Source organism: Lepisosteus oculatus, chromosome 15 (assembly GCF_040954835.1).
Source record: "Lepisosteus oculatus isolate fLepOcu1 chromosome 15, fLepOcu1.hap2, whole genome shotgun sequence".
NCBI lineage: Eukaryota > Metazoa > Chordata > Actinopteri > Semionotiformes > Lepisosteidae > Lepisosteus > Lepisosteus oculatus.
The window spans coordinates 28867142-28894415 of record NC_090710.1 but is presented as its reverse complement, the minus strand read 5'-3'; the positions used below and the strand labels follow the sequence as shown (position 1 = coordinate 28894415).

Genomic DNA, 27274 nt, shown 5'->3' with positions numbered 1-27274 from the left:
GCGTTCCTGCACCTTAGACCCTCATCAGCAGTGTGTGGGGTCAGGAGCCATTTAATGGGACTAAGCAGCCAGCAGTCAAAGCAGTCTTACAGGTAACTCAAGAGGGAGCCTCAGTTTTCTTGCATATAGCTGTGGCTCCTTCCAAGCCACAACCTCTCCATCACACACCCTTGCAATCTCACACGTCACACTTTCAGCTGGCCGGAGTGGAGGAATATTTTTAACAGTAACGGTAAAGGGTTTGGGGTTCCCCCTGCCCCCCAAAACAGCACAATTTTCCAAACTGATCTCTCTTTGCAATACATTTGCTGCAGCCATCAAGCATCATCTCGAGTCTGCTGTCTTAAGGTGAAAGTGTGCACAACTTGAGGGGGCTGCACATTCTCCCTGTACTTTGCTTGGGGGGTCTCACGGCCTCCCACCTCCGAGACATGCAGGGCTATTTGACAGGTCACTTGAAACTGCCCCGCTCCAGTTTCCACATCTGTTTCCTGTCCGAGTACTGCCCATGGGACTACAGGAAAACAAACACAAAAAAGCACGATGACTCATTCGGAGATCGGCGGTCTCGCATGCCGAACGAGTGCTGGGTCATGGTCAGTCCTAACAGCATGTTGAAGTGCGGCGTAAAAACCGAGGAGCAGCAACAAAAATCAAATGTCCAGCGGCAGTTCTGCAATTTCAAAAAGAGAATCAATGCAGAAACAACAACTTGAGAAAAGACGACAAAACCTTTTCTTAAAAAAAATGCCCATGCTCTGTTTATTAATAAAACTAACAGTGGCAAATTAAACAGATCAGACAATTAAGTCTCTCTGTTCTCCAACAGATTACAGAAATGTTCATTTGTCTTATTAAAAAAAGACTTGAGTCTTAAGAGCTGGTAGAGACCATGAGTACTGGTTTTCATTATCGCAGCTGTGAAGAAATTGGTGTATATACACACATACATATATACACATATGTATATATATAAACACACATATATATAAATATAAAAAAGGAAACTACCTGTTCAGCAATTGATTTATAAAACTTTAAAAATCTTCCAAAGAAACGAGTTAAAAAACTGTTAAAACATTCTCTATATTTAATTTCACACTTATATTAGATTACATGAAAAGGTACTTAAGTGTCAGTACATTTGTTTTAAAAGGAGAGATTTGTATGCATGTAAACACCACAAAATTCATATTTTCTGCCTGTGAGAAATCAGGCACCTTCTATAAACCTAGCCATTCCAAACACTGAACAGATTCGCAAATATAGCTGCCCAGAAAATGGCAGTCAACAAAACAAAAAAAAAAAACATGGAAGAGAAAAAGGAAAAGGCGTTCAATCGACTTTACAAAACAAAATGTATACACCAAAACTTAATACATGAAGGAGCTGCTCCAAACAAACCTCACAGAAAAACGGCCACATGTTCTAAGGTATGTGAACATTTAGGTTTCGCCGATCAATCTTTGGAGGCAACAATCCCAAAATCAGCCAACCACTCTTTTCACCTGCAAACGCTTTCCCGGGATGTGTGTCTTAATTTGATACGTGTCTCGGGAGTGGGGGGGGGAAACCTGATCTGCATTCATTTTAGAAGCAATCCCTTTTTAGTCTTTAAATTAAGAATTGGGAGTAAAAAAAGAAAATAATGGCAAAGGAAGAGAATTTTCAAATGAACACAATCCAAAAAAAATAAACCCACACATGACTCCTAACTACATCTGTCTTCCTCTAGTTTCCTAATAGCTTGCTCCTTGAAAACCTGACCTAGGTATAACCATGCTATACCCCTCTAGGGTAACATCACAGGGCTTAGTGCATTCTACGGTGCTACAGTGCCTAGAGCCTTAATATTACACCTCATCTGCAGGCTGTCCGCGACCCAAACCGAAGGCGACTGAAGCAGAGGAAAAAGATACAAGGCGGGAGAGTGACCTCGCCTGCGCAGCTCCGGCTAACAAAGCCCAGCAGTCTTTTCCAGCTGGTCTTCAGGCGAACAAACGTCTGAACCCACCCATAAAAAAATAATAATCGAAAATGCAAACGACGGAGGCGAAGGAGAGAGTGCAGTGCGGAGGGGGTGCTCCTGACGACGGCCGCTGTGCTGCCGGGACCTGGCGGGTGGGTGGGTGGTGAGGGGGTTACTCTTCGTCGTCGTTCTCGTCATAGTCGTCCTCGTCGTCGTCGTCGTCTCCCATGTAGGACACGGGCGTCTCCACCCGGGAGCCACTGTAGTGGGAGCCATTCGAGCTGGATGCCATTGTCCCGTCTGCTCCGCTGTCGCTGCGCGCACACACACATACACAGGGCGAGTTACAGGTCGCACACGCCCATCTGTGTTGGGCTGTACGGGAGACGAACCACCCTACCGATAAACTGAACCGCAAAACCATTTTCACCCCCCCCTCCCCCCCAGCCATGTTTTCCAGCTGAATTATTAATCATTGTGTAATTCACTGCAGTTATATAAAAGTGTTGAATATTATAAAGTGATAAAACTTAGTAACTTGAGAGCCATGCATTAGAGAAGACTTTGGAAAAGCACAACTAAACAGCCAATATTATTATATGCAAACGTTAAAAATATTTCTGATTGACAGTTCTTTACTTTGTATAGCCGACTAGGACATCTGTAGAGTCCTAGCCCGGCACGAATATTGCATTTCTCTACTCACTTACAGTCTTTCACTGCAAAAATTAAAACAAGCCCTGAAGACCACTGCAAGCATTTTCATTTTCCATCTATTGGAACATTGAAAACAAAGCAAACCAAATGTTTAAAACAAAGAAAATGATCATGGTGAAACTGTAAATGGGCTTAAAAATGGCTATTTTGATTTACACAGGAGCTCACCAAAAACAGACAATGCCTGAAGTTGATGTAGGAAAGTGATGAGGTCTGAGTAATTGTATTAAAAGTGAGGTTCCAGTGTAAAAGGATTAAGAGCATTTAAATCATCAGGGTCAGATGTTTTTCCCAGTAATAAATCAATAGCTAGGATCTTCCAGTGATCGTGCAAAACCAAGGAGTAATACCAAGGTGATACAATCTACTCAACTTCACTTTGAACACTGAACAATTCCAGAACTACAGGGAATGTCGAACACCAGATGCAAGAACTGAAAGCTCTGGAGATTATGAGGACCCTAGATAAAAGCATTACAACAGGAAGTGACAATGGATTACTCCTGCCCACACTTCCTCATTCCCGGGTGCAGCTGCTCTGGCCACAGTGGAGAGGCAAGATGTGCAAAACACACAACGGGCAATTTGAGTGCGAATAATGCAAATACTTGGCTACTCTAAAAGAAATGCACTTCCTTCAAGAGATTCATTCTAGTTCAGCAATTCAGAATTCTTTTTAAAGTGCTCAGGTTACCAAATCTAGGCCTACCCTGCACATTATTATAGGTTCCTAGCATCCGATATGAAGGGAACTGGCTCATAAACAATGTTTGTCTTATGGCTGTATTAAAAGACATAATGAAGTATCTAGATAATGACATAACTCATGCAAATGTAATAAGACTCGGCAGGCAGCAGCATATCACCCTGATATAAAGTCCAACATATAAGCGAGTTTGCAGTGTGCTGGTACCATACAAAACGGATTTAAAGACTGATCACCATGTTCTGTTTAGAACATCATGTATTTCAACATGCTCGGTTTCGGAGTAAAGCGAATTCTGCTGAGACATGCGGCAGGTGGATCTAAGGCTTATAAAAGGAATTCCTCCATTAAACAGTTTCAACCTCACTCAAATTCTTATGGACAAAATCATACGGTTTACTCCACGTTTTTTTAATAATTACTCCTTATACTTATATAGCGCTTTTCTGGACACTCCACTCAAAGCGCTTTACAGGTAATGGGGATCCACCCCCACCCCCACCAGTGTGCAGCCCCACCTGGATGATGCAACGGCAGCCAGAGTGTGCCAGAACGCTCCCCAAACACCAGCTCTCAGTGGGGAGGAAAACACGATGAAGCCAGTTCAGAGATGGGGGTTACGAGGAAGCCATGATTGGTAAGGGCCAATTGGAAATTTGGCCAGGACGCCGGGGTAACACCCCTCCTGTTTTTCAGAAACGCCCTGGGATTTTTAATGACGACAGAGTCAGGAGCTCGGTTTTACATCGCATCCGAAGGGCAGCGCCTTTTTACAGTGTAGTGTCCCCAGTCCCTATACTGGGGCATTAGGACCCACACAGACTGCAGGGTGAGTGCCCCCAGCTGGTCCCACTAACACCTCTCCCAGCAGCAACCTTAGAGTTTCCCAGGAGGTCTCCCATCCAGGTACTGACCAGGCTCACACCTACTGAGCTGCAGAGGGCTGCCAGTTGTGAGCTGCAGGGTGATATAGCTGCTGGCTTTCTACAGTCTGTTAACTGCCATCTAGAACTGTCGGAAACATTACAAAGCCACATCTCCGGAAAGCGCACAGGGAGCACCTACCTGCCAGTGTGATACTGGCCACCGTTAGAGGACACACCTACAGAACTGTACACGCTGCTTATTGATCCCTGAGCCATTTCTGCAAGAGAAAAGAGAAGCTCTTCACAACCAGGAAAATCCTCCAGGCATGCTCCTTGAGGACCGTTCCAGTCCACTGCACGCATACCAATGTGCGATTTCTAGAGAGCACAGCGACGACGGCACTCTATCATTGTATGTCTGTCCCACTGCACCAACAAACTGTTTATTGATGCTATAAGCGTATGTTTAGCAAACAGTATAAGACAGGCGTGGAAATCAGTTAAAAGGGAAAGGTTTTAAACACTGCTGAGAACTATTACTATTCTGTACAGACGTTACACCTCTGAATGCACGCACTGTGGTACAAGTACTTCTAACAAATGAAGCCTCACGCTGAAAATCTACAAAACCAAGCCTAGCTTTTGCCTCTTGCCTTCAGTCCCTCGGAAGACTAAAGTATTAAAAGACTTATAGGAATTATAAACAACGGCACAGACAATGAAAGAGTGAGCAGCGAATGGCTAAGAAGTGGGGAAGCAGACCTATGACGTATGGTTCCAGAGCTTTAGGCACCAGGCTCTGGGCTGCTTTGAGGTCTTCCGGAGAGCATTTCCCCGACTCCAAACCGTAGGCCATCCCCATCCGCTTCAGCACCTCGATGTCATCGTGAATCTCAAACATGTTGTCAAAATTAAACACGTATTCAAACCTGTAAAGGGGAAGGGAGGAGAAGAGAAAAGGAGATGAACCTCTACAACCCTATATTATTACTATCAATAATATAAAGCAACAGAAATCACTGCACTAACTGGTCAGCTAGATGCATCCCTGCCTCACTTTAAAAAAGCTCAGATACACCTGTCTGAACCAGTTTTACATCACAGCTTACATTTAAATGCTCGAAGTCACACAACTGTCACTTGTTCACCCTTTCCAGATCTTGGTTCAACAACCATTTGCTCTTCTTGCTATGGGTCAAATCCAAACCACGTTTGCACTGGAATAGTTACATGAAAGATTACTTGACATCTCCCTAAAAGCTCGAGCAGCGATGTCGCACTGAAACATCATTCTGACTGTCACACTCTAGGAAAACTGAAGTATTTCGTTAGAGCAGAGTTAATTGGTTTTCCTGTGATGGGGTGCTGCCGATTTAAGAGTTGCTACCTTCCTTGAGGCCCGGGAGATCAGGGAGAGTCTGGCTGACCTCATCTCGATCTACTACAGAGCCAACGTGCTCAGCAAGACTTTAGGCTCCAACATATCAGGAAAGCAAGACGGAAAGCAGAAAATGCCAGACAAGCACATGGCCTCCTCTTGAGTCAGGGAGCGTTACTCGAGTCACTGTTAGGGAGACCGTTAACAGTCTTGTCAGACCTGACACCCGAGCAGCCCCGGAGCTAGCGCAGTGCCTACTTGTCACTAGAGATGCTGCAGTCGATGACCGTGTTCTTGCTGGTGTTGACGATGATGAACGGCAGGCGTATGAGCGAGTTTGGGGGAGGGGGCCTGCTCATCTGCTGCTCCGCCTGGCGGTTTCTCTGGACGAGGTTTTTAAAGGCAATTTGCTGGAAGAGGAAAAGGCGTGGGGTGAGTGAAACCGAGAGGGCTGTATGCCTCCTATTCTGCTCCCCCAACCTGTTCTGCTGCGAGGAGGACAAGCAGTCACATGATGGAAAGATGGAAAAAAAACATCCTTCAAACAAACACGAATTTAAGAATTTCTACTCCAACACACCAATAAAGGTACTGAATATTTCTCTTCTGTATATTGCCTATTTTGAGATTCACTTTGAGCAAATGGACACGAATGTTAACTCCCTTTCCCAATCTTAATAGTGCCAGCATTGTGATAGCCCACTGTAAGGTGCAGGACTGCTATTCCCGTGGCTCTTTAAAAAACATTCGCATTTATATACTCTATTGGTGTATTTTCCCCATTTTTCTTTTAACAGACACCACAAAGACTAGCAAATTAGACATGCATAAAGCACAAATGATCAATATTACAACAAAATAAAGAATAAAATAAGATTTTACACAGACATGTGAAAGCGTTTAAATAGTCTTAACATTAAAAACAGGCAAAGGTTTTTAAGCAGTGAAAAGTGATTGTATTTAGAAGGAGAGGAACAAGGCTAATGCAGCTACTTTTATGCCAGTGATTCTCCATCCTGATGCCAGTGAATCTCTTCTGCATTCTACTTGACAATAAAAATAGGAAGACACTGAAGGGAAATGAATCATCGCTGTAGGCTACTGGATACCAAAGATGTGTCACAACATGTTGATCATCTGTCTTTTTACGTGTATCAGCCATGTTAGAGCTGACCTCACAAGGGAACACTGTGCCAAGTGGTAGGTAATACAGCCTTGAAATACCATCCCTGTATCCGATTGAGCAGGAAAATAAATAGATCAAGTATTGATCTATTTGGCTCCCTTACTGAGCAGAAACACTAAAAGGTAGTGCAGAATTTCAGTAGATGCCCACTGATGTTTGGTGGAGGCCTAATGTTTTAAAAAAGAAAATCATGGGAAAATGGTAAAATACCACACCGCTCAGGTCTAAAGACCCGTTAAATCAGCTGCAGCAATCGGAGGTCACAAACCTCCTCCCACTACAAGTACATGGAAAAACTCAAGACGCTCACAACCTAATATCGCTCAATTGAGGACTAATCAGTACATCTCATTTCCGCCCTTTCTACAATGCGCCAAGCCCCTGCCAATATACCACACTTAGTACTTTAGAACCTTGCAATGTGGGTTTAGAAACGTTTGTTTCTGGTTATGTTCTGCTGAACATTACAAAGAAGCCACTGAGGTTCCCAGTCGTGGCAGGAGACCCATGTGACCACGGGAAGTAAGGAAGGCAGGCAAACCTTCTTGCCGTCGCCATACTTAAGACTCCCGGGCAAGAGCCAAACGTGCCCTGAGATCCACCGTGCCAGTCTCTGCTTTCGACAGATGGCATCGTCCCTTGCCAGGAAGGATCAGGAGAAAATGGGAATTGGTTCGACAAAGTGAAACGGAGGCATTTTAACAGCCTCACCTCCTCACACCAGAGAACAAGAACTACAAACACAGAAAACAAAACCACATTAAAGGGGTTCCTTTTCCCAAGCCATGTGTGCTACTTAAAAGGAACAGGTAAAGATTTATTCCGTTCTGGCGTTTCCAATGTTTCGGCTGTGAAGCCACCTTCAGGTGTGCACATTATGCTACCGAAGAAGGCTCCACAGCTAAAGTGTTGTCTTTTGTTTTCCTTTCAGCGTGGAATAGACCTTTACCTGTTGCTTTGCAGGCTACGCATGCTGATGCAGCTCCTTCACTTGTACCATTTGAAATGTGCTTAGCACAGATTTTCTGATGATCATTTTCACAACACACAGTGTAATTACATATTTCCAGAGAAGGCAGCCAGAACGCCCATGTGTACAATGTTGACACATGCTGTAAGCAATCCACGGGATTACCAAAAACTACTCCAATGAAACAATACCCAAGTACACAATTTCCTCCACAGAAACCAACATGTCAGCTCATGAAGCAAACTCAAGCTACCGCAGAGAGCCAGGCCAGACACACTGAATGACCAACCCGGACAGTGTGAAACTGTTCCCAACGCTGGACTGACTTACGAAATCACCACTGCAACAGTGCTGGATTTGGAAAAGCCATTTTAAATAAGGACTTTGCATTTTATGGATTTTACAGATCGGCAGGAAGTAACAAGCAAAGAAACAAGGGCCGTCACAGTGGTGGTGCTGAAGCATAGTAACTCAAGACGGATTTCAAGTCCTTTCTGGTAAGTACACATTTAACAGGGTATACCCAGAAATGTTTTCACTGAAATAACCACTTAAGGAACGGATCAGATTTTAATTACTTCCACAGACAGCCGCCGCGCTCATTTCTGCTTACCTGTAAAATGAGCTCTTGCAGTTGGGATTGCTTCTGCTTTATCCTTTCAAGCCTCCTTTGTCTCTCCACCTGAAAAAACAAGATGACTTTTATACGCCAAGTCGACGGGCACCTCTGTCACTCACACAGCCTTAGTGATTTTTCGACCCATAAACCCATACCCAACCCACAAAGTGAACCTGCAGGATACTGCACTTCTCCGAAGCGACAATATTTGGCTGTAGCATTTGTCAGTAAGGAACATGTTTTCTCAAGCTGAGATGCGTCTGACATTCCTCTTTCGGTGAAGAATACACGGTGCATCAAACGACATGTCACTAACGACAACGTTCACAAAATTTCCTCGAAGATTTTTTGTGGAAGGCACAACTTGTTGACCAAGCAAAACTCATGACGCCGATTAACATTCTGGCATAAACGGGATAAGTCGGTGAGGCTAGTAGGTTGTGTGGCCGCTGCTAAAATCAATACATGCGGCACAACTCACTTGCTTTTCACAAAGTTGCAGATGTTGTTCTGGATAGGTTTTGGTTGGATTTTTGCAGAGACTGGACATGCAGGTCTACTCTTTTCATAGTCTCCGATCCCTAAATAACGCACAGTGTCTTAGCCCACCCCACAGATGTTCAATGGGGTTTAAATCTGGCGAACTGGTCATCCAGATTCTCATCTCATAAGAATAACATTCCGCGAGCAGCCTGAGCACACTATCCTTGTGGAATTGCAGGGTAAGCCTGCAGGGAGGGCAGCAAGAGAGGTCTCATGACTCGATCAACGCAGCGCTGTGCAGTCTGTCGGCTACTAATTAATGCTTGGGACCTAACGTTTCTGAGGAAGTCAAACTAGATGTGTAAAAAAACCATCACAAAGATGAAGCCCCGATTTTGGAGGTGTCTTGAGGTTAATTTCCGTCCTCGATCACTCCAGAACTTGATATTTTTTCCTTTCTGTGCTTATTTGATTTTCAAGACTTGACATAAAAAAAGTTAAATCACCTCATTTGTTCTATACTGAAGTTAGTGTTTATAAAACCAAAGTCACTCGAGCATTAACCTTAATGACTAATCCATGACACCAAAAATGACTAATCAGTCCACATCTGAAATGGCTCAAATGAGCACCTGCACTTTAAGGTACTGCACTGTTTGCACTATGTCCTGTCTTGGCTATTTTATCATGCCTATTGTCCATGTCTGTTTGTCATTTGTGCATATATTTTTCCTTCCAATGTTACTGGGTACAGCTGAACAAGTAAGCATTCCAAACACTTGTTGTATATGGCAAATAAAGAAATCTTGAATCGATATCTTATACCTGTATTTTTCAGAAACATGCACAGAATTATACATTTTTCAAGCTTAGTATTTAAACTTGCCAAATAGACCAAGCTCCAGAAGAATGTCATCTTTAAATAAAGGCTATATACCAGATCTATAACACCCTACAAAGGAGCAGATCAAGGACAGATCTTTGTACAGCAAAAATGAAAAACAATACAGCTGGAAAATAAAATGCAGGTTATTCTCACCTGCTCTGCTGCATTCATACCTCTAAATTCTGACATTCCTGAGCTGAGTTGGTGGGAAGTCCTATCCATTTGATTTCCTTCTTCTCCTTGGAGATGATGTTCATTGCCATCAGCACGTTTAAGGCATCATAGACTCTGCGTCTAATGTTCTTCTGGTCATAGACATGCTGCCATGACAGAATCGAGAATTTCAGCCTCACAGAAATGGCACCCAATCTACAGATTTAATAGGTATGATCCTAAAAACACAGCACTTTCAAACATCTTGACATCCACTGTGAAAAAGTTCCACTAAAAATAATTTTAGTGATGCACATTACCAATACAAGATTGGATCTAAGGCATTTGAGTTTTACAAAATAATAATTCAATGCAATATGCAACCCGTCTTGAACAAGTCACCCCTTGTTAAAAACATTTAACAGACATTTTGAATCATCAGGAAACATGTAGCTCTATGCCTTACAACACAAAAGCCTGAGCGCACAGTGTCTGAAACGGGGCTGTCAATGTTAAGCATTTCTGATCAGGTTTTTCCCCAGCAGACGCCAACTAGCCCGTCCAGCCAACAACCTGGATGAAAACGAAACCTGCACCCGAGACATCTCCACAGCTCTCCGGTACCGCGACGGCAGCACTCACCGAGTCGCTGGGTGAAATGTGGCTGTCGGTGTTGCTGAACTCGGCCACGAGCTCATCCGCCACCTCGTTGTAGGTCGTGGTTCCTTTCCTTTGGACCTTCTCGCACACTTTCATGGAGAAGTGCCTGAGCCCTTTGCCGTTCTTCTCGCCTTTCTTACTCCGCTTCCTGAACAGACCCAGAGAGCGAACAGAGAGGCCGGAGATCAGGGGTTACAATCCGTTTTCTGCTGCGCTCTAACAACACTCTCTAAAAACAGGCATGTATACAAGTTAAGGATGCGTCGAACTAATTCTTAAAGTGTTTTTGTTAAGAAGCTTTGCAACAGGGCATTGCTCTCCACTTTCAGAGTTTGCCGTCGAAATCTCAATTTAAATTAGCCTTTTTTTAAAAAAAAAGCATTAAAACAGAATTCAAGATCAGGTTTTAAGAACCCATGCTTGCACTGGTCCTACACAAACATTAAATCAATAAATATCAGGCAGCCGAGAACAGTTTCTGTCCCAGTAGCCGTTGCTGTCCCATCAAAAGTAAACCGCATGAGATGGTTTCGGATTTGTGCAAAATTTGGGGAGGGCGCATCCAATCTCTCCGAAATCTGATCCGAAGGATGACAACACGGCAGAGGGAGTTTCCCGTTTTGTGAAATCACAATGTCCTTCCCGCCACTCGTCATGCTCCCTACATAAGAAGCTGACCTATGAAGACGAGATCGGGGGCAAATTAATTTTTAATGCGTAGGAGGGACACAATATATGGGTGTATCGCAATGGGTGTTCTGGTCTCCGAATGGAAGCGTGGGTTCGAATCCCACTTCTGACCAGCGCTTTTGGGGCGGGGCGGTGGCTCTGCGGCCCTCTAAAGGCTGGCAAGGACAACACAAGGCCCCCCCCGAATTGCATCCCGGGGTGCCGCCCCCGCCTCACTCACCCCGTGGGCCACGGCAAGGCGTCGCCCGCCTGGCTCTGCGTCAGGAACTGGCCGCCGGGCGTGTTGGAGCTGCCCACCAGGATGGCGTTCGTACCCGCGGGTCGCTGCGGGGTACTGATCACCTGGGGGAGAAACGGCACCTCTGCTCAGTTTCCGCGCAGACGCCGTGGGACGACGGCGAAAGGACCGCCTGCGAGAACACCTGGGTTCATGGGGCTCTCCGACGGCACTTCGTGAGGGAACACGCGCATGTCGGGCCTCACGGTTTGTTCAGAATCAAACCCCAAGTATCTCGGAAAGAAAGTTTTAGAATGCCAAGGGGATTTTACTACGAGTGCTTTGGTCGAACCATTGGGATGAATTAAAAATACAAAAGGAAATCCCTTCAGATGCAAATCCCTTAAATCCTGTTACGTAATTCTGAATTATTTTTAAATTAGGGGAATAAGCTGTGCACCTAAGGTTTTGCAGTTGAGGGATCTTAGTAGATTCTTATTTCACTCAAGAACACATTAGCACATTAATTGGATGATGCTGGTATTTACTCTGACCCCATTACTCGGTGCTGACAGGAAGATTTCCTTTATCAGCTTAAAGCCCAGGTCACCTCAGCCAATGTTAATGGAGGCATTATCATTAAACACCTTTAGACTTATTACTGCAGGGTACCTTAGCAGTGTGTCCAGTGCCTTGGCAATCTCAGAATGCACACTTCCTAAAAGACAGCATATTTAACCGCAGAACTGACATATTGCTAAGCAATTAGCTTAGTGTTCATAAGAAGGAAAAGGTCTTGGACCATGGAAATGCAGGTGGAGTGCAGGTCAAGGTTTTGAGGGCAGAAAATCCTAGTTAAGGTTAATCAAAGTTCAGGAGGAGGACATGCATACTGGACAACAGTTATGAAGTTGAGGAAAAGAACAGAGGAAATAAATCTTTCCCATCAAGCATGTCGGTGGAATTTGACATTACCTACAGAAATGATTAGAGAAGAATTCAAATACCAATTGCATATTGTAATCGTATATGGTTAAAACAAAAGCACGTAATTCAGAAACAAATGGATAATTGCATGAGGGAAAACAGGGAAGACCTAAAATACTGTTTGGAAAACAGAATTTTACAAATGACAATGAAGCTTTTACTGTTATATGTCGCAAGAGCAATGAGAGAATTTAGCTTCCCCAAGCTGAGGTCTTCCACTACCACAAAGCTCTCCTACAGCTCCGATGGGAAAGACACGAGCGCCGAGTGGGCCGACACGCACGCCGAGCCCTGCAGCTCACGCTGCCGGTTCACGCCGTCATCATGCTGCGACTTCGATTGAGGCAGGATTCCCGAATTGCAGGCGAAACCTTTAAATCGAGCGCTCGTCAGGTTGGGGAGGACTGGGGCCCAGCAGGGGTTCCTCAGCTTGAGACTCCACAAGGACAAGACAGGTGCCTGCCTGCTGCTGGCGATGCCAGCTTCTGCCATCTGGCCGGACTCCGGGAGCCCTTTCCGTGGGCTCCAAGAGAAATCGGCAAAGGGCTCCTGACCGTCTGAACTGGGATTTACTGGCATGAAACTGCCGACCAGTTAATGACGACTGGTCATCTAGGGGTGACCTGCAGAACGTTAAACTGGTCTCACTTAAAGTGCTGCTGTGATACACTGGAAGCCTCCAACAGGTTTTTGGAACTGCATGAATTGGAATGTTGACTTCTCTTACTCCGTGGGACCCCAGGAGAAACCTCTGGAGTTGGAGGTGTGTCAGAGAAGCGAGTCAGCAAGTGTTCAGGGCCTACCACAGCAGTAAACTCAGCAGATGAGGGGCAGCCCTAACATGATAGGTGTGGAGACGGGGAACAGCATGTGCACACGGAGCGGTATTTTGTTTCTTTTAATTTGGAGCTGAAAGGTGATCTCTAAACTCTGGGATTCGTATTACCATTATAAGTTCCTCGACCGGGTGTTCGATAAGACGTCACACGATGAACAAAAACATCGGTGAAAAGGCATTTAAAAACGCCACACGCCCTGATAACATTTGTGGTAAAGCACAACCCAGGTAATGACACGGAAGGATTTACTTCAAAATTAATAATTTAACAAGGACAAACTTGCTCCGAGTGCAGACTAAAGCCTATATGGTCCAGAGGGCATGAGGTCCAGCCTGGCAGAGTGCTTCCTAGCGCACGGTGGAGATCAGCTGGCCAGATCTCTCCAGCCTGTCAGACTGCAACCGGCTGCCTGAGGGATGTGCTGCTTCTCTCACGGACGACGACACGCCTCGCTGTGTTTTCAGAAGGTCCCAAGACTCGGCCTTGCCAGCTCACCCTCACTCTGCCCGTGCAGGACGGGTGCCGTTTCGGGGCGCCAAGGCGCAAGGAAACGATTGGCGACTTCGGACCAGGAGGGTATGGCAACGAAAACCAAAAACTGTTCAATAAAAAAAACGAATCGCTCACGATGCTTAATCAGTTGAGACATCTCCCATAGTGGGCGGCTCGTTGACACTATAAATGAGACATTCGCTCCCTACCACCTTGGTTTCGGAGACTTATAAGGATCTCAAAGTAGTTCCTTCCTACCCTAGCAACGGTACCACAGCCACCGAAGATGGCCGTCCCGAAAGCTAGCGTGCCGGCGGCCCGGGCGCCTACCATGTGCGGTGTGATGTTGACGTTGGAGGGCCCAAGCGTCTTCGGCAAGAGCTGCTTCCCCATGGTGACCGTGGAGGGATGAACAGCCACCAGCGACACCACACCTGGGGGGTGGAAAAGGAATCAAGCTCGTAAAGATGAGACGGTGGTGAGTTTCCTCCCCCCTCCTCACTTTTATTACTTTTCAACAACATTCACAAGCCACCATTAAAGAGAAATAAGAGTAAGTGAACAAAAAAAAAATAGCCCACCACGAAAGGAGACTGTACACAATATCATAAAGATATTGGTATAAAAACACATCTCCAGCCTTCGAGTCCCGTCCAGCTCTCTAGCTCCCTCCACCCTGTCTCCACTCCAAATCCAGCAACACTCCGCTCCTGCCTCAGTGTGTGGAACACCCCAAGGGATTCACTTCAACAAACACTGACCCTTAAGCAACAATTCTGTTAGCTCCACTGACAAATACTCGATGAGAGGTGACCACAATTTAAGTTCCCCCTTCAGAACCACACTTATGCGGAACACTAAAGATTCCTCTACGAGCCATCAATGACTTTCCAACCTCACTGCAATCAGTGCGTTATACCTCAAACCGATTAAAGGGATAATTAGAGTCAGCTGATTGAACACAGCCAGGCTTGGTTACAGCTGGCCCTGCTCAATATAAAGCTCACATACTGTATTTTGACCCTTACCATCAGTCAAGTTGCCAGCACAAAGATTCAACAAGCACATTATGCCACAATCAAAAGGAAATTCCTGAAGGGATCACAAAAAAGGTTGTTGATATCTGGTCTGGAAAGGGTTACAAAGCCATTTCTAAGGCTCTGGGACTCCACCCAACCACAGTGAGAGACAATCTCCAAATGAGAGCACTTGGAACAGTAGTGAATCTTCCCAGGAGTGGCCGGCCTGCCAAAATGTCTCCAAGGGCGCAGTGTAAAATCATCCAGAAAGTCACAAAGGATCCTAAAAAAACATCCAAAGAACTTCAGGCTTCTCTTGCCTCAGCTAAGGTCAGCGTTCATGACTCCACAATCAGAAAGAGACTGGGCAAAAAATGGGCTTCATGGGAGAGTAGCAAGGCAGAAACCACTGCTAACCAAGAAGAACAAATGCTCATCTCTCATTTGCCAAGAAGCACCTGGATGGTCCCCAAGCACCTGGATGGTTCTTTTGGGAGAATGTTCTATGGACAGATGAGTCAAAAGAGGATTTTTTTTGGACGACATGGGTCCCATAATGTCTGGCGGAAAGCAAGCACAGCATTCCACAGTAAGAACGTCATAGCAACAGAAAAACACAGTGGTGGCAGGGTGATGGAGTGGGGATGCTTTGCTGACTCAGAACCTGGACAACTTGCCATAATCGAAGGAACCATGAACCCTGCTCTGTATCACAAAATTCTTAAGGAGAATGCCCAGTCACCCGTCCGTAAGCTGAAACTGAAGCGTAGTTGGGTCATGCAGCGAGACAATGATCCAAAACACAAAAGCAAGTCCACATTCAAATCAGAATAGCTGAAAAGAAGCAAATGTAAAGTTTTGGAGTGGCCTAGTCAAAATCCAAAGCTAAACCCAACAGAGATGCTGTGGCAGGACCTGAAACGAGCAGTTCATGCTCAAAAACCTACCAATGCTTCTGATTAAAAGCAGTTCTGCGAGGAAGACTGGGCTAAAAATCCTTCACAGCGATGTGAAAGACGGATATTGAATTATAGGAAGTGTTTGATTGCAGCCGTTACAGCTAAAGGTGGAGCAATCAGTGTAAAGGGGCAATTACTTTTCCACACAGGGGATATGGGTGTCGGATAACTGCGTTTATTAAATAAATGAAATAATAATTATAAGAATAAAGTCTTGTTTGTTCACTCAGGTTCCCTTTATCTAATATTAGATTTTGTCTAAAGATCTAAAAACATCCAGTGTGACAAATACGCAACAATAGAGGAAATCACATCAGATACTTTTCCACAGCACTGTAGTTCATATGCTGATCTCGACGCTGGGGTTTCCAAGACTCAAAATAACAGGAAGCAAGACTACCAGAAAAGATGACTGTGGATTACCAGGCTTGGAATTGGCACCGGCTGATCTAGAATCCGCACAAAAATACACAAAAAAGACTTACGATAACCCAGCATCAGTCAGGGTACAGGTTTATCTAGTGGAACAGTCCCTTCGAGCTATCCTAGATCTTAGGAAACTGTATATTTCGACTTTTTTTCCTCAGCAAGCAGTTCTGGACGTGCTGAAATGAGTACTACAATCAAACACTGCACTTGGAATGAAAGCTGTGGGCCGGACGGTGGGTACAGCTACAAGGAAGAGGCCAGAATATAATCAGCAACGGAATTTGGGTGCCCGTTTTGTTTTGTTTAAAGGGCTGGAATGCGCATGCATACTCCGATATCCAGAGAGCCACAGTGCATGCAGCAACAAAGCATAGCTAGAAACGAGCCCCACCCAAGGTTAGTTGGTGCCCAACGCCCCCTGCTAGGTCTCAGTGCAGTTCACCCGGCTGGGCAAGAAAGGCTTTCAAGGACAGAACAGTGTAACTCTAAGAACAGAGCACGGAACAGCCAAGATATCAAACTAAACGACCTCCACGGAGCAAAGCAGTGTTTAGATAAAAAATAATGGCAGCTGACTTTAACATGTTAAAATCCTCAGACCAAGGAAAGGCCAACGCCTGACTGACGTGGCGAGTGAGCACCTCCCTCTGTGTTTGCTTACATCTGCCAGCAAAACCCAGCCACAGAACAAGGCAGCTATGCCACCTAGTGACACTAGCACCACCAACAGGCTGCTTTGCCATTTAGGAATTCCAAGTCTGTCTGGGTAAAAAATAACAATAAACAAATGATAATAACTTAAGAGACTACAATCTTCAAACAAAATGGAATGTAAAACCCCTTCTGAAAAAATTGACCCTTTAAGACCAAAACAAGGTTTTGAAAGCACGAAACACCGGTCACTCTAAAAGATTCGGGTCAAGGCCAATGAAACCAGTGAATGACTGGTCAGCCTGAACTGCTTATGTAAACTGCTACACACTCCACTCGTACTTGGGCATTACTTTTGTCTGGCAGGTATGCTAAAGGACAAACGCCAGCGAGACTTTAAAAGTGATTTATTAACCTATTTAATGTCAGGCTTTTTGCTCTATGTAGGAGGCTATGCCTGAAAGATGAACAAAAAAAAAAAAGGGCAGAGAGATCTCGCAGACGGAGTAACAAACACAACTGCAAAAGCAAGTCAACTGCATTGATGAAAGCTCAAAGAGCAGCACATTTTAGAAATTACAAACATACCCAACTCAAATCTACCAAAAAGGGCAACGCAACCCTAATCCCTAATCTGAACAGAAAAAGACAAAAACACGATGTGTATGTATTGTACATGCCTGCCGATGTTTTAAGGGATACATAAATCTGAATATATTTCTCAATTTCCACCGATATACAGTATATGTAAATGAATTTCAGTGCAGTAATATACAAATGCATAATAACGGGAAAACAAAAGGGGATATATATATATAATGCACAATGATCCAGGGGATAATATACTTTGTGTTAAAATTCAATGCTGCCTACAATACGGAAGTGTTCAAGTGGCGATTCATACTCCGAGATGAAGCAGCACAGGCAGTGACTGGAGTGGTGAACATGAGGACACTGGGAAGGAAACCGCCCAGGTTAAGAGCAGCAACACGAGCGTCGGAGCAGAAGGCCAATCCCACCCGACGGGTCTCAGCCCGTCTTCGGGTCTCGCCCAGTGCCACGTGCAAGGGCTTAACGGGGGCGTGTTCGACTCGTGTGCCGACGAGGGATGTGGCGGAGAGAGCCAACCCCAAACCGGGAGAGGAAATGCTCCGGGCGACGTCCCGGCAGAGACGGCGTGTGAGCGGACCCGCCTGCAGAGCAGCGAGCGGATGTTTCTTCCAGGGGCACACCGGCACAAACACTGACCTATGACCAATGTGGAATAAACACGGAAAGCGCCGGGTGATTCGGAACAGCCTTTCGTGGGCCGAAATTAAAGGAACGGGAGCATGAAAACGAGCGAAGCGGCCCTGGATATTATTTTTGCATGTTACATTAATGGACTGTGCTTGCTTTGTATCCATTCGGTTAATCTGCATTATACACACACACACACTTTTCTGTTGCCTCAATGATTTCCAATACTGTGTCCCTGCTGGTGTGAATATAAATACAATGAGTGCTGTTGTGAGAACCGGCACTGCAGCGTCAAGATAAAGGAGCAGGATCCACACTTGAGAAGTGCATTCGCAGCAGATTTCCAGAAGGGATTGCCCACATGGTACTATTAATGAAACCGAAGCATCGCAAACCACAGAGCGATGATCAACTATCCAACAGATTCAGCTGAACAGCTTGCAAGGAGGACATCCTGAGACTTTTAGTACAGCGAGCATCATCTGTGCAACTAGAACCAACCCATGAATTCTAGCCAGCTCAACAAAGAACTAACCAAAGACATTTGAACAGAGAAGAGCTATTTGCATTTAAACCATTTTTTTTTAAATGTAAGCATGAAACAAAGCAATACCCAGTTTGCCAAGTAATATCAACAGGAATCTTAAGTATCCTTCCTCAATGCTGTGTGGTCCAACAGGACTAAAACAACCTTTTCTCCAAGAATGAAAGAGAGCTTCAACAAAGAGCACACTGTGCTGACAGTTAAACATGATTTAAACATGACATATTGGTTTTAGCAGTACAAGGACTGGAGATATGCATGAACCGAGAATGAAAGCAGTCTTGTAACAAAAACACTATTAAGCACAGTGATGCATCCAATCATAGGCGGAGCTACAGAAGGTGGATCTTCCAGCATGAGACGGAATGCACCATACCAAACAGCCAAGTCAACTCTGGAATTCATGAAGAAATCAAAAATATTCTAGACTGGCCTTTGTACGTAGCACGTCTCCGTCCTACAGAAAAGCCTTGTACTGCTCTGACAAAAGGCTTATGTCTGCATTTGATGGCACCAAGACAGAACAAGTCCAGATTCCTCCAACAAGATGCCACATGAATACTGAATGATCACTAACATCTTATGGCAACAAGAGCAAAATAATTTTCTATAGTACACAAATTAAAGTGTAAGTTTAAAAAATGATCAATTTACAGAAACTGTTCCGCAAAGATGTATTCTGTATGTCTTACTAAAAATCACTGATACTAAACTACAGGCTTAACCTTAATGCGACACTGATTTACTGTATGATAATTGCCTAAGGCTAGCAACACTCCCCAGTCATTGTATAATGGCATTTACCTACCTTTACTCGGACTGAGATTTTGGTCAATGAAAACCTTCAACTCTCCATTTGCTTCAATTAGGCCAGCCTAAGAAAAGAAAAAGAGCAATGGGTTTTCAACGGAGCCTAACAGGAAAAAAAAAAAACGCAGCTACAATAATAAAAGTCGGCATCTACAGAATTACCATTTTGTTAGGGGGCTCACAGCTTTGCCCCCTGAAACTGAGCGCATGAGAAAATGAAGAAGAGTGCTTATAGCCACCGGTCTTGTTACACATCAGTAGCAAATCACCGAGCGAGGAGGTTCAGCGCCGACTGATGTAGAGGCGCACCCTCCAACAGAACTACCCACCGGCCTGCCGGCACCGGGGCAGGCGCAGGAGTTACCCGTCACCTGAGAGAGCGCTGCCCTCCCGAGAGCAAACGCTCGCTCTAGGAGACGCTCAGCCTATGTTGCGCCACCCTTCAGAGAATCCCGGTCACGGCCAGACGCTGGCACGACCTGGGCTCGAACCCGCCATCCGCCAGCCCGGCCTGGGCCCCAGGCAGTGGCTTTACCAATTTCAGCCCCGCCGTGAGGCCCAGAGCGGCTACCTGTGCTTCACCGTTTCCCCTCAGTGCTCGTAAGACAGCGCTGCTCATTGACAACAGAAAGCAGAAGAGAAGAACAAAATGACAACTGAATTGCTACTAATCATGGCTACCGAATTGTGCTACTTCAGCGCACTCTATGTAGAAGGCTTATGATGCTTCGGCTCCAGGGGGTGCTTATTCGAAGTTGGGGGAAAACGAACGGGCAAGTGGCTTTTTCACCCCCCCCCCCGTTTTCGGGGCCAATAAAGCTGTCCTGCAAAACAGGAGATACAGATCGTGACGCACAGAGGAGCCGTGAAGGACTCTGGCCAGGAGCAGAGACTCTCTCTGCTTGTACGCAGGTTTGAAACTGCATGCCGCTGACCGGAGGGCTTGCTTCAAGTCTCAGGGCTTCCAGATCCCTCGAATATATTCCTGATGTAATGAAGTCTGTTTGCTGGACTCACTTCTGTTTCACCTCCTCGGCGTATCGTGTGCTTTGAGGTCGTGGAACTGCACTCAGAAGAAACTACTGCCACAATATTACCACTTGACAGCTTTGAAAATTTGAGTTTTTCCTGTAAGCTAGTGGCCGGAGCGGTGGCCCTGTGGCTAAGGATCTGCGCCTGAGGCTGGAAGGTTGCCGGTTTGTATCCCGCAGCCAGCAGAGGAATCCTACTCCATTGGGCCCCTGAGCCAGGCCCTTAACCCTAACTGCTCCAGGGGTGCCGTATAAATGGCTGACCCTGCGCTCTGACCCCAAGCTTCTCTCTGTGTGTCTGTGTGTCTCATGGAGAGCAAGCTGGGGTATACGAAAAGACAAATTCCTACTGCAAGAAATTGTATATGGCTAATAAAGTGATCTTATAAAAATACCATATTCTCTGTGGGTGGATATACAAAACTAGACTCCCTTAAAATGAGCAGAGCGACTTAAATACAGAAAGGCATTAATAACATGTAATCTGCCTTTCCCCCTTTTGGAAAAATGAGGAATTAAAATGCAACTAGCAACTGACATGGTCAACACTATCCCACATGCCCAATGGTGTTGTGGAAAAGAGAAGGATGAGTAAAACGCCCATCTCTAAATACAGTGTAATGAACAAAAAACACTCAAGAAGCACAACCTAAGCAGCAAAGGTTCTCACGCCAAAATGTTGTTCCAACACGGAGATACGCATAGAGTGGAACGAAATCTGAAATCGACACACAAAGCAATAAGGAGCTAACTCAAATACTAGATGCTAACTGCTCACTCAAATACTTATAAGATTAAAAAGCAGCTTAAACCTTTGTGTTGCAATGCTGCCTTTAATAACATTTCCGTAAGAGATTAAACACAATGTACCCCGTAGGAAGAACAACACAGGAGGGAGGACATCTACTGCCAATGAAACTCGTGTTCCTGATACACGATTCAGTGAAAGAATATCAAGTGATGTGCAAAGGAAGCTCCCAAAAATATTGTGCAAAAAAAGAAATCTCAATTTCACCCAAGAGGGCTTAAAGTCATGTGTGCAGTCGATAATTTCCTTCTATATCAGCAAAAAAAAAAATACCATGGTTTTGACCTATGTGGAAGTTCGACAAATCAAAACTGATTCAACTTACAACGGAACCTGAGGAAACGGATGGATTGCAGAATATCTTGCTGACAGCCGAGTGAGCCATGCAAAACCCCTATAAATATTGAAAGCTCACCACTCAGTGCTGCTTGGCTACAGTCAATGCAAACGCCCCAGAAAGTGCTGCAGAGCTGTGGTCTAGAATTGGTCTAGAATCCTTCACTCCCACCTCTCTCAGACAGGAAAGGCCAATTCAAATGTTTTACATACTTCAGTATGATTAACTAGATGCGCATTTTCTAGTACACTGGAAAAGCTGTCCTTTTACCTTTGGACGTTACAAGCATAACAACTAACTTGATCCAAGTGCTATTTAGACTAAACAAAAACCTCATATGGGGTTTCCATCGGAATAATATAACAACCTTGTATGAACCACATTTATTCAGCCAAAACACGGGACCCTCTTTGAATTTCTCTGTGAGGTATTTTCATGCTTGAGTGTCGTCGTGAAATAAATCAAAGCAGGTTTGATTTTTTTGGGTGCAGAAGAGCAGCCCTGCCGATCTGTCTGGAGGGGAAGCAACATGAACACTGAATCACCATTTACAAAGCCCATGTTACGCCTTTAGTAGATGAGATTTCTGAAGCATCCAAGCAGCGCTGGCTAACACAGCGCATTTATTTTAAGATCCCCAAAAAACTTGTCCCTCATATTTTCTCCACAGTTCCAGTTTTGTGTTCTTTACCGACACGCATCGATCGTCAAGGGCAGGACGACACGCTGCTCTGCCAGAATAAGGGCCTACACCCGTCAAGAGCTTCAGGCGGAAGTTACAACACGATGAAAGAAAATGCTGGGAAAACGTGACACAATACAATTCACCCACACGGCTGGCAGGGGGCAAGAAAACGGCACCCGCCTCCTCACTCTCTCCTTCTTCTGTGTCTGCTATGGAGTCACATTCCCTTGGAACCACCCAGGCCCTCTTAACGAGGAAACTGACCTGGATTAAACCAAGCCAAAGGAACACTCAGGTTCCTCCAGTGCTAATTTTAATACCCCTGCCTTCAAGAGCAACAACTGAGGCTAGGCTGGTAAACCACGCTGAAAGAGGGCACCCTGCTCATTCCAGCAGTCACAGACGCCAACTGAGGTGCACATCTTTAAATGTGCTGCCACTCACAAAGCATTACTCTGCCTTCCCACCCATGACCTTTATTAAAAGTAAGAAATAAGTACGTGGTTAAATGTTTCTTTTTTTTTTTTGGGAGAGCCCGTTTTCCCGAATTACAAACGCAATCCCGATCCTTAAACACACACCGCCGGTTGAGAGTTTTGCGGCTGCCGGACTCTTAATTCTTTTCCGATTAGGATCTCATTTTGCCAGGTGGTTCAATGTCAAAAGCAACTGAACTGTAATTACCAGTGTCAGATACCATGGCCGCAGTGTCTCCGGAACAAGATATCCCAGTTATTTGGCACTGGGAATGTGCATTCCTACGGTGATCTCCCACGTGCGGAGAAAGCAAAAATGCAATCACCTCCGCTTGAACAACAACATGATCGCAAATACAGAAGGAGAGGGGGTGTTTGAGAACATGCAGCACCCAAAGAGCTGGTGACCGTGCCCATCAGCATTAATAAGACCATAATAACCAGATAACCAAATCATGTTCTCCTGTAAAGCAACAGGAGTTTTTTTTTTTAGGAGCAAACTAGTCGGAATGCAAGGACATGGCACCAGGCACCTCCCCAAGGAGTGTTCAGAATGAAACCGGGCCCAGGCACCGAAAGGAGGTGATAAAAGGGGTCGGTGCTCTTGGGACACGAACATAAAAGCAAGTGGAAAGCAGGTGCCAGAAGACCCGCGTGTGTGAAGGGCTTTGCAGGGCAAGGCTGCTGTGGGGTTATCCCATCATCTCCCCCCACACATTCGAGTGGCCAGCAGGGAATGGCACTTACGCCACACGTCAGGCACCAGGGTGAGAAGCAGCTCCTGCCATGGGAGGCCGAGAAAAAAAAAGACAAGGCTGCTCCTTGCAGAAGCCCCTACTGGTATCAAGAATAGTCCAATCACCTATGGACAGCACTGACAGCACAGCCAGCACAACTGCAAGCGACAATATGCAAACAGCCTATGCAAAAGCAGACGGCACTTCCACATTAACAATGGATAGAAAACCCCCTGGAAAAAAAATCCTTATCATCATATCGGGGAAGGTCCGATTTAAATACATTTTCAACACGTGTGTGAACACTGACAATCCGTCATGACAAGCCCACAAGAGCAGACCTCGGGGGAAAAAGAACAAGGCTGTAGATTTGTTCATTGCATAAAACTGCACTCAAACAACGTGGTTAAAAAAATATTAAAGTACTTTCACCTACACTGTTTGACCTGCTACTCAAATAGTTTAGTCCTGAGAAATCTCAACTTTTTACTTCAAATTGTAGACCTCACTGGCTCACTGGCATAAAAGGCTGAATACAAATGCACTTACAAAAAGGCAAAACCTAAGCAGCAAAGACAAAACCAGCTACTATATCTTCTAACGTGCACGCCTGCTCGGGGAAACATAGCGGACTTGCAACACAGGCAAGTAAACCACTGACACAAAGCAGCCGACAAAGGCCACCACAGGAGATGGACCCAAAAGAACCCCTTCTGCACTGCAGCTCGAGCCTGCCATCACGAAACCCACAATCTTCGGCAGAGCCCAGGCGTGCGCTGGGGGTGCTACCCAGGCCACGAGCCTGCAAGAAGAGACTGCCAAACGCGGCCTGGCGTGTGGAGGGTTTAACGGCCGGCCGGTGCTCCACGCGACCGAAATCCTGGAGGGAAGTAATCGGGATTGGAAAAAAAAATGGCGAGGTCGTGTCAACGACTAGTAAGCCCTACCGAGAACGCACGCATGCGGGCCGGCTCTGTACAGACCCAGGACGCTCTGCTTCGACGTTTCAGGGTACAGAGAACCTCCAGAGAGTGAGGATGAGGAATGAGCTCTCTCTCTCTCCCACCCCACCCGATGGCAGAAGGTCCTGCCGTCTCAACAGCAGAGCACAGAGCCCAGGCCTCTTGGCCACAGAGCCGAGGCGCAGCCCGCCCCTGCCAGTGTCCTCCCCACCCCCTCACTCACATCCTTCGCCATGATACCGAGTCCTGGGAGAAGGGATGCGCTGGCGTCTCGGGAGGGAGAGAAAACGGCTCAGGGTGTTCTGCGAAGGCCTGCCTGCAAGAGAGAGAAGTCAGCCCGGTTTTAACCCGCCTGCGTGGGGGGTTGGGGGTGGGTGGGGCGCCGTTTCGGACTCGGACCGGGCTCCGGCCCTCCTGCAGGCTTTACCTTTCGAGCTCCCCGCGAGAGGTGTTCATTTAGTTCAGCTGGAAAAGGAAGGGAAAAAAAAAAAACATCAAAGCTCAGGGTGTCTCTTGGCCTTGTCAGGACCCCCTCCAGAAAGGTACTGGGCGCCTAATAAAAACACCAGACACTGAGAGCCCCCCCCACCACCCCTGAGCTCAACAGCTGGGCCCCGAGAGACCCCCCTCTAGGCCAGACTGAACACCGTCAACACCACCCAACAGACACACTCTCTCCTTAACGACGACGAGGAGGAGGAGGAGGAGGCGGCTACAAAGCTGCCACCAAAGCGCCGGTGGTGCTCGCCGGGTGAAAGTGGTGTCCATTTTAACGCACAAGGGACACGAGTCCCCTGTCATTGACATGCAAGCCGTGTCCGGGTGTCAGCCTGACCGTTTGAATAACATTAGCGGCCCCCCCAACAAGCGCTAGGCCTCCGGTTGGTCTGTCCTAGCTGAGAGAGTATCGTTTTAAACGCGTGGGCACAGCACCCGAGAGCCTGCACCGTGCAGAAAAACGCGAACCCTTTCAGGAAGCACGATGTTCATTTTGTTTTGCCCTTTTTTTTTTTGCAAAGATACCCCCCCACCTCCGTCCCCAAAGAAGTTGAATCCCTTTCACCGAGCAGGCCGGCACTCCAGCATCTCCATTCCTTCGGGCACGGGCGTTGTGAACACAAAAAGGTGCACCGTCGGAAATAAACAAAACCCGTTTCTGGGCGAAATGGGAGCCCGCTTCCAGGCCGTGAACACACTGGGCTGGATCGTGCCGGCTTGTCCCAACTTCAGAAAAACAGGCGACGTGAGGCCTACGCGTTTCTGGAAACTGGAGAGTCCGGACTAATCCGGCCACTGTTGCAACCTGCTTCGGCGATACAGTACGTGTCCCCTTGATGGGGGGGGGGGGGTGAGGACTTAAAACCTGCCCGAAAATCCTCCTATTGCACCTTCGGTAAAAAAAAAAGTATTTACGCGGAAACGCACGTCCTCTTTAAAAACCAAAAGGTGGTTACAGCAAAAATCTAAGACATCTGAACTTGCACGCCCCGATTGCTACAATGTGCCACCACACGCGAATTCATTTCGCCAGCTCATCGGAAAATAAAACGACCCCCCCCCCCCCCCCCCCCAAACCCACCAAAAACAAAAAGGCACCGACCACCTCCGATCAACTGCAACAAACTTACAACTGCCCCGGCGTCATTCAGCTGCACTCCGGCTCCTGCGCTGGCTGGCTGGCAGTGGGAGAGGAAGAGGTGGTCTGAACCCGTACACCCAACAGGAAACCCCAAACTGAAAAGAAAACACACACAAAAAAGGGCCAAGTCTGCCATTCTGTCAGAATTAACGCCACCCCGAGCTACACCGCCGACACGCAGGACTCAAAACGCAGCCCCTTGCGTGCTCTCGGAAAGCCCGTCCTCGACAAAATGGTCGCTTTGCCATCTTGGCCTCTCACGGCCGCCGCCGCCGCACGCTGCTCCGAGCCCCCGTCCCGGCTCCGGCATGTCACCCGGCAGCACAGCCGTGGGGGTCCCGGCGCCTGTCCTGGGGGCCGTCTCCCCCGGGTTCAAGCGTGCAGGGCAGGCACGGCGGCTAGTTCATCTCTGTCCCGATCGCCCGTCTCATCTCAGACCACGGCTATAACTCGTGCTTGGGGAGGCAGAGAGCCGGGGTCGCCGCCGCAAAGGAAGCTAGAGGTTTGTGTTTACCTTGGAACGGGACGTCAAACCCAAAGCTACAACAACAACAACAACAAAAAAGCCCAGGTCGTTTCGCCCCTTCAGTAACCCAGCTGGGACCTGGATCACACCGACTTTCACTGCCGTTAGAACCAAGAGGATTGAGGGGAGGTGGTGGTGGGGAATAAAAGACCTTTGGCTACACCAAGCCGGGACTGCAGCCCTCGTCACGCAGGGGGCCACGGCGAAGCCAGCATCGCCCACGTCCCCGCTCGCATGCGTGCAATCCTGGCGTAAGGATTCAACTTTCGCGGACCCCTCCGGCGCTCGCCTGCAATGTCGCCTCAGCCATCTGTGTCAAAACTACTCCCTCGCGTAAAACGAAACGCTCTGCTCTGCGCTGGATGGGGGGGGGTGGTTACTGGTCCGTCCGCCACTTACTTGCTCAAAACCCGAGGCTCATAACCCTGCCCCGGCGTGGCGTGGCGCGGCGCGGGAGATTCCACCCACGGAATGTTTTTTTTTTTTTTTTTATCCCGTGCGCTCCGGTGTTTTCTTAGAACCTGTCAGCGCCAGGTTCCCAACTCGAGCCTGCCTCTTCCAGCGCGCTGTGCTCCTTGCTCTCCGGCCGACAAAACTGATCTTG

General features: G+C 46.7%; 1 protein-coding gene across 6 annotated transcripts; it reads right to left on the bottom strand.

Moving 5' to 3' along the window:
- Positions 1-733: 733 nt before the first annotated feature.
- tfdp1b (transcription factor Dp-1, b) lies at positions 734-27274 on the bottom strand. 6 transcript variants are annotated; one of them, XM_015364370.2, is made up of 14 exons: positions 27070-27274; positions 26134-26239; positions 24933-24970; positions 24729-24821; positions 19468-19534; positions 14149-14252; positions 11504-11625; positions 10576-10741; positions 9954-10100; positions 8406-8474; positions 5895-6046; positions 5021-5187; positions 4458-4536; positions 734-2283 (listed from the first exon to the last, which is right to left on the bottom strand). In XM_015364370.2, exons 4-14 carry the CDS (start codon positions 24738-24740, stop codon positions 2142-2144), a joined length of 1227 nt encoding a protein of 408 aa, XP_015219856.1. In that variant the 5' UTR covers positions 24741-24821; positions 24933-24970; positions 26134-26239; positions 27070-27274; the 3' UTR covers positions 734-2141. The 6 variants fall into 6 exon arrangements, with proteins under 6 accessions (XP_015219856.1, XP_015219858.1, XP_015219857.1 ...); XM_015364372.2 differs by lacking the exon at positions 27070-27274 and adding an exon at positions 26822-27023; XM_015364371.2 differs by lacking the exon at positions 27070-27274 and adding an exon at positions 26659-26815.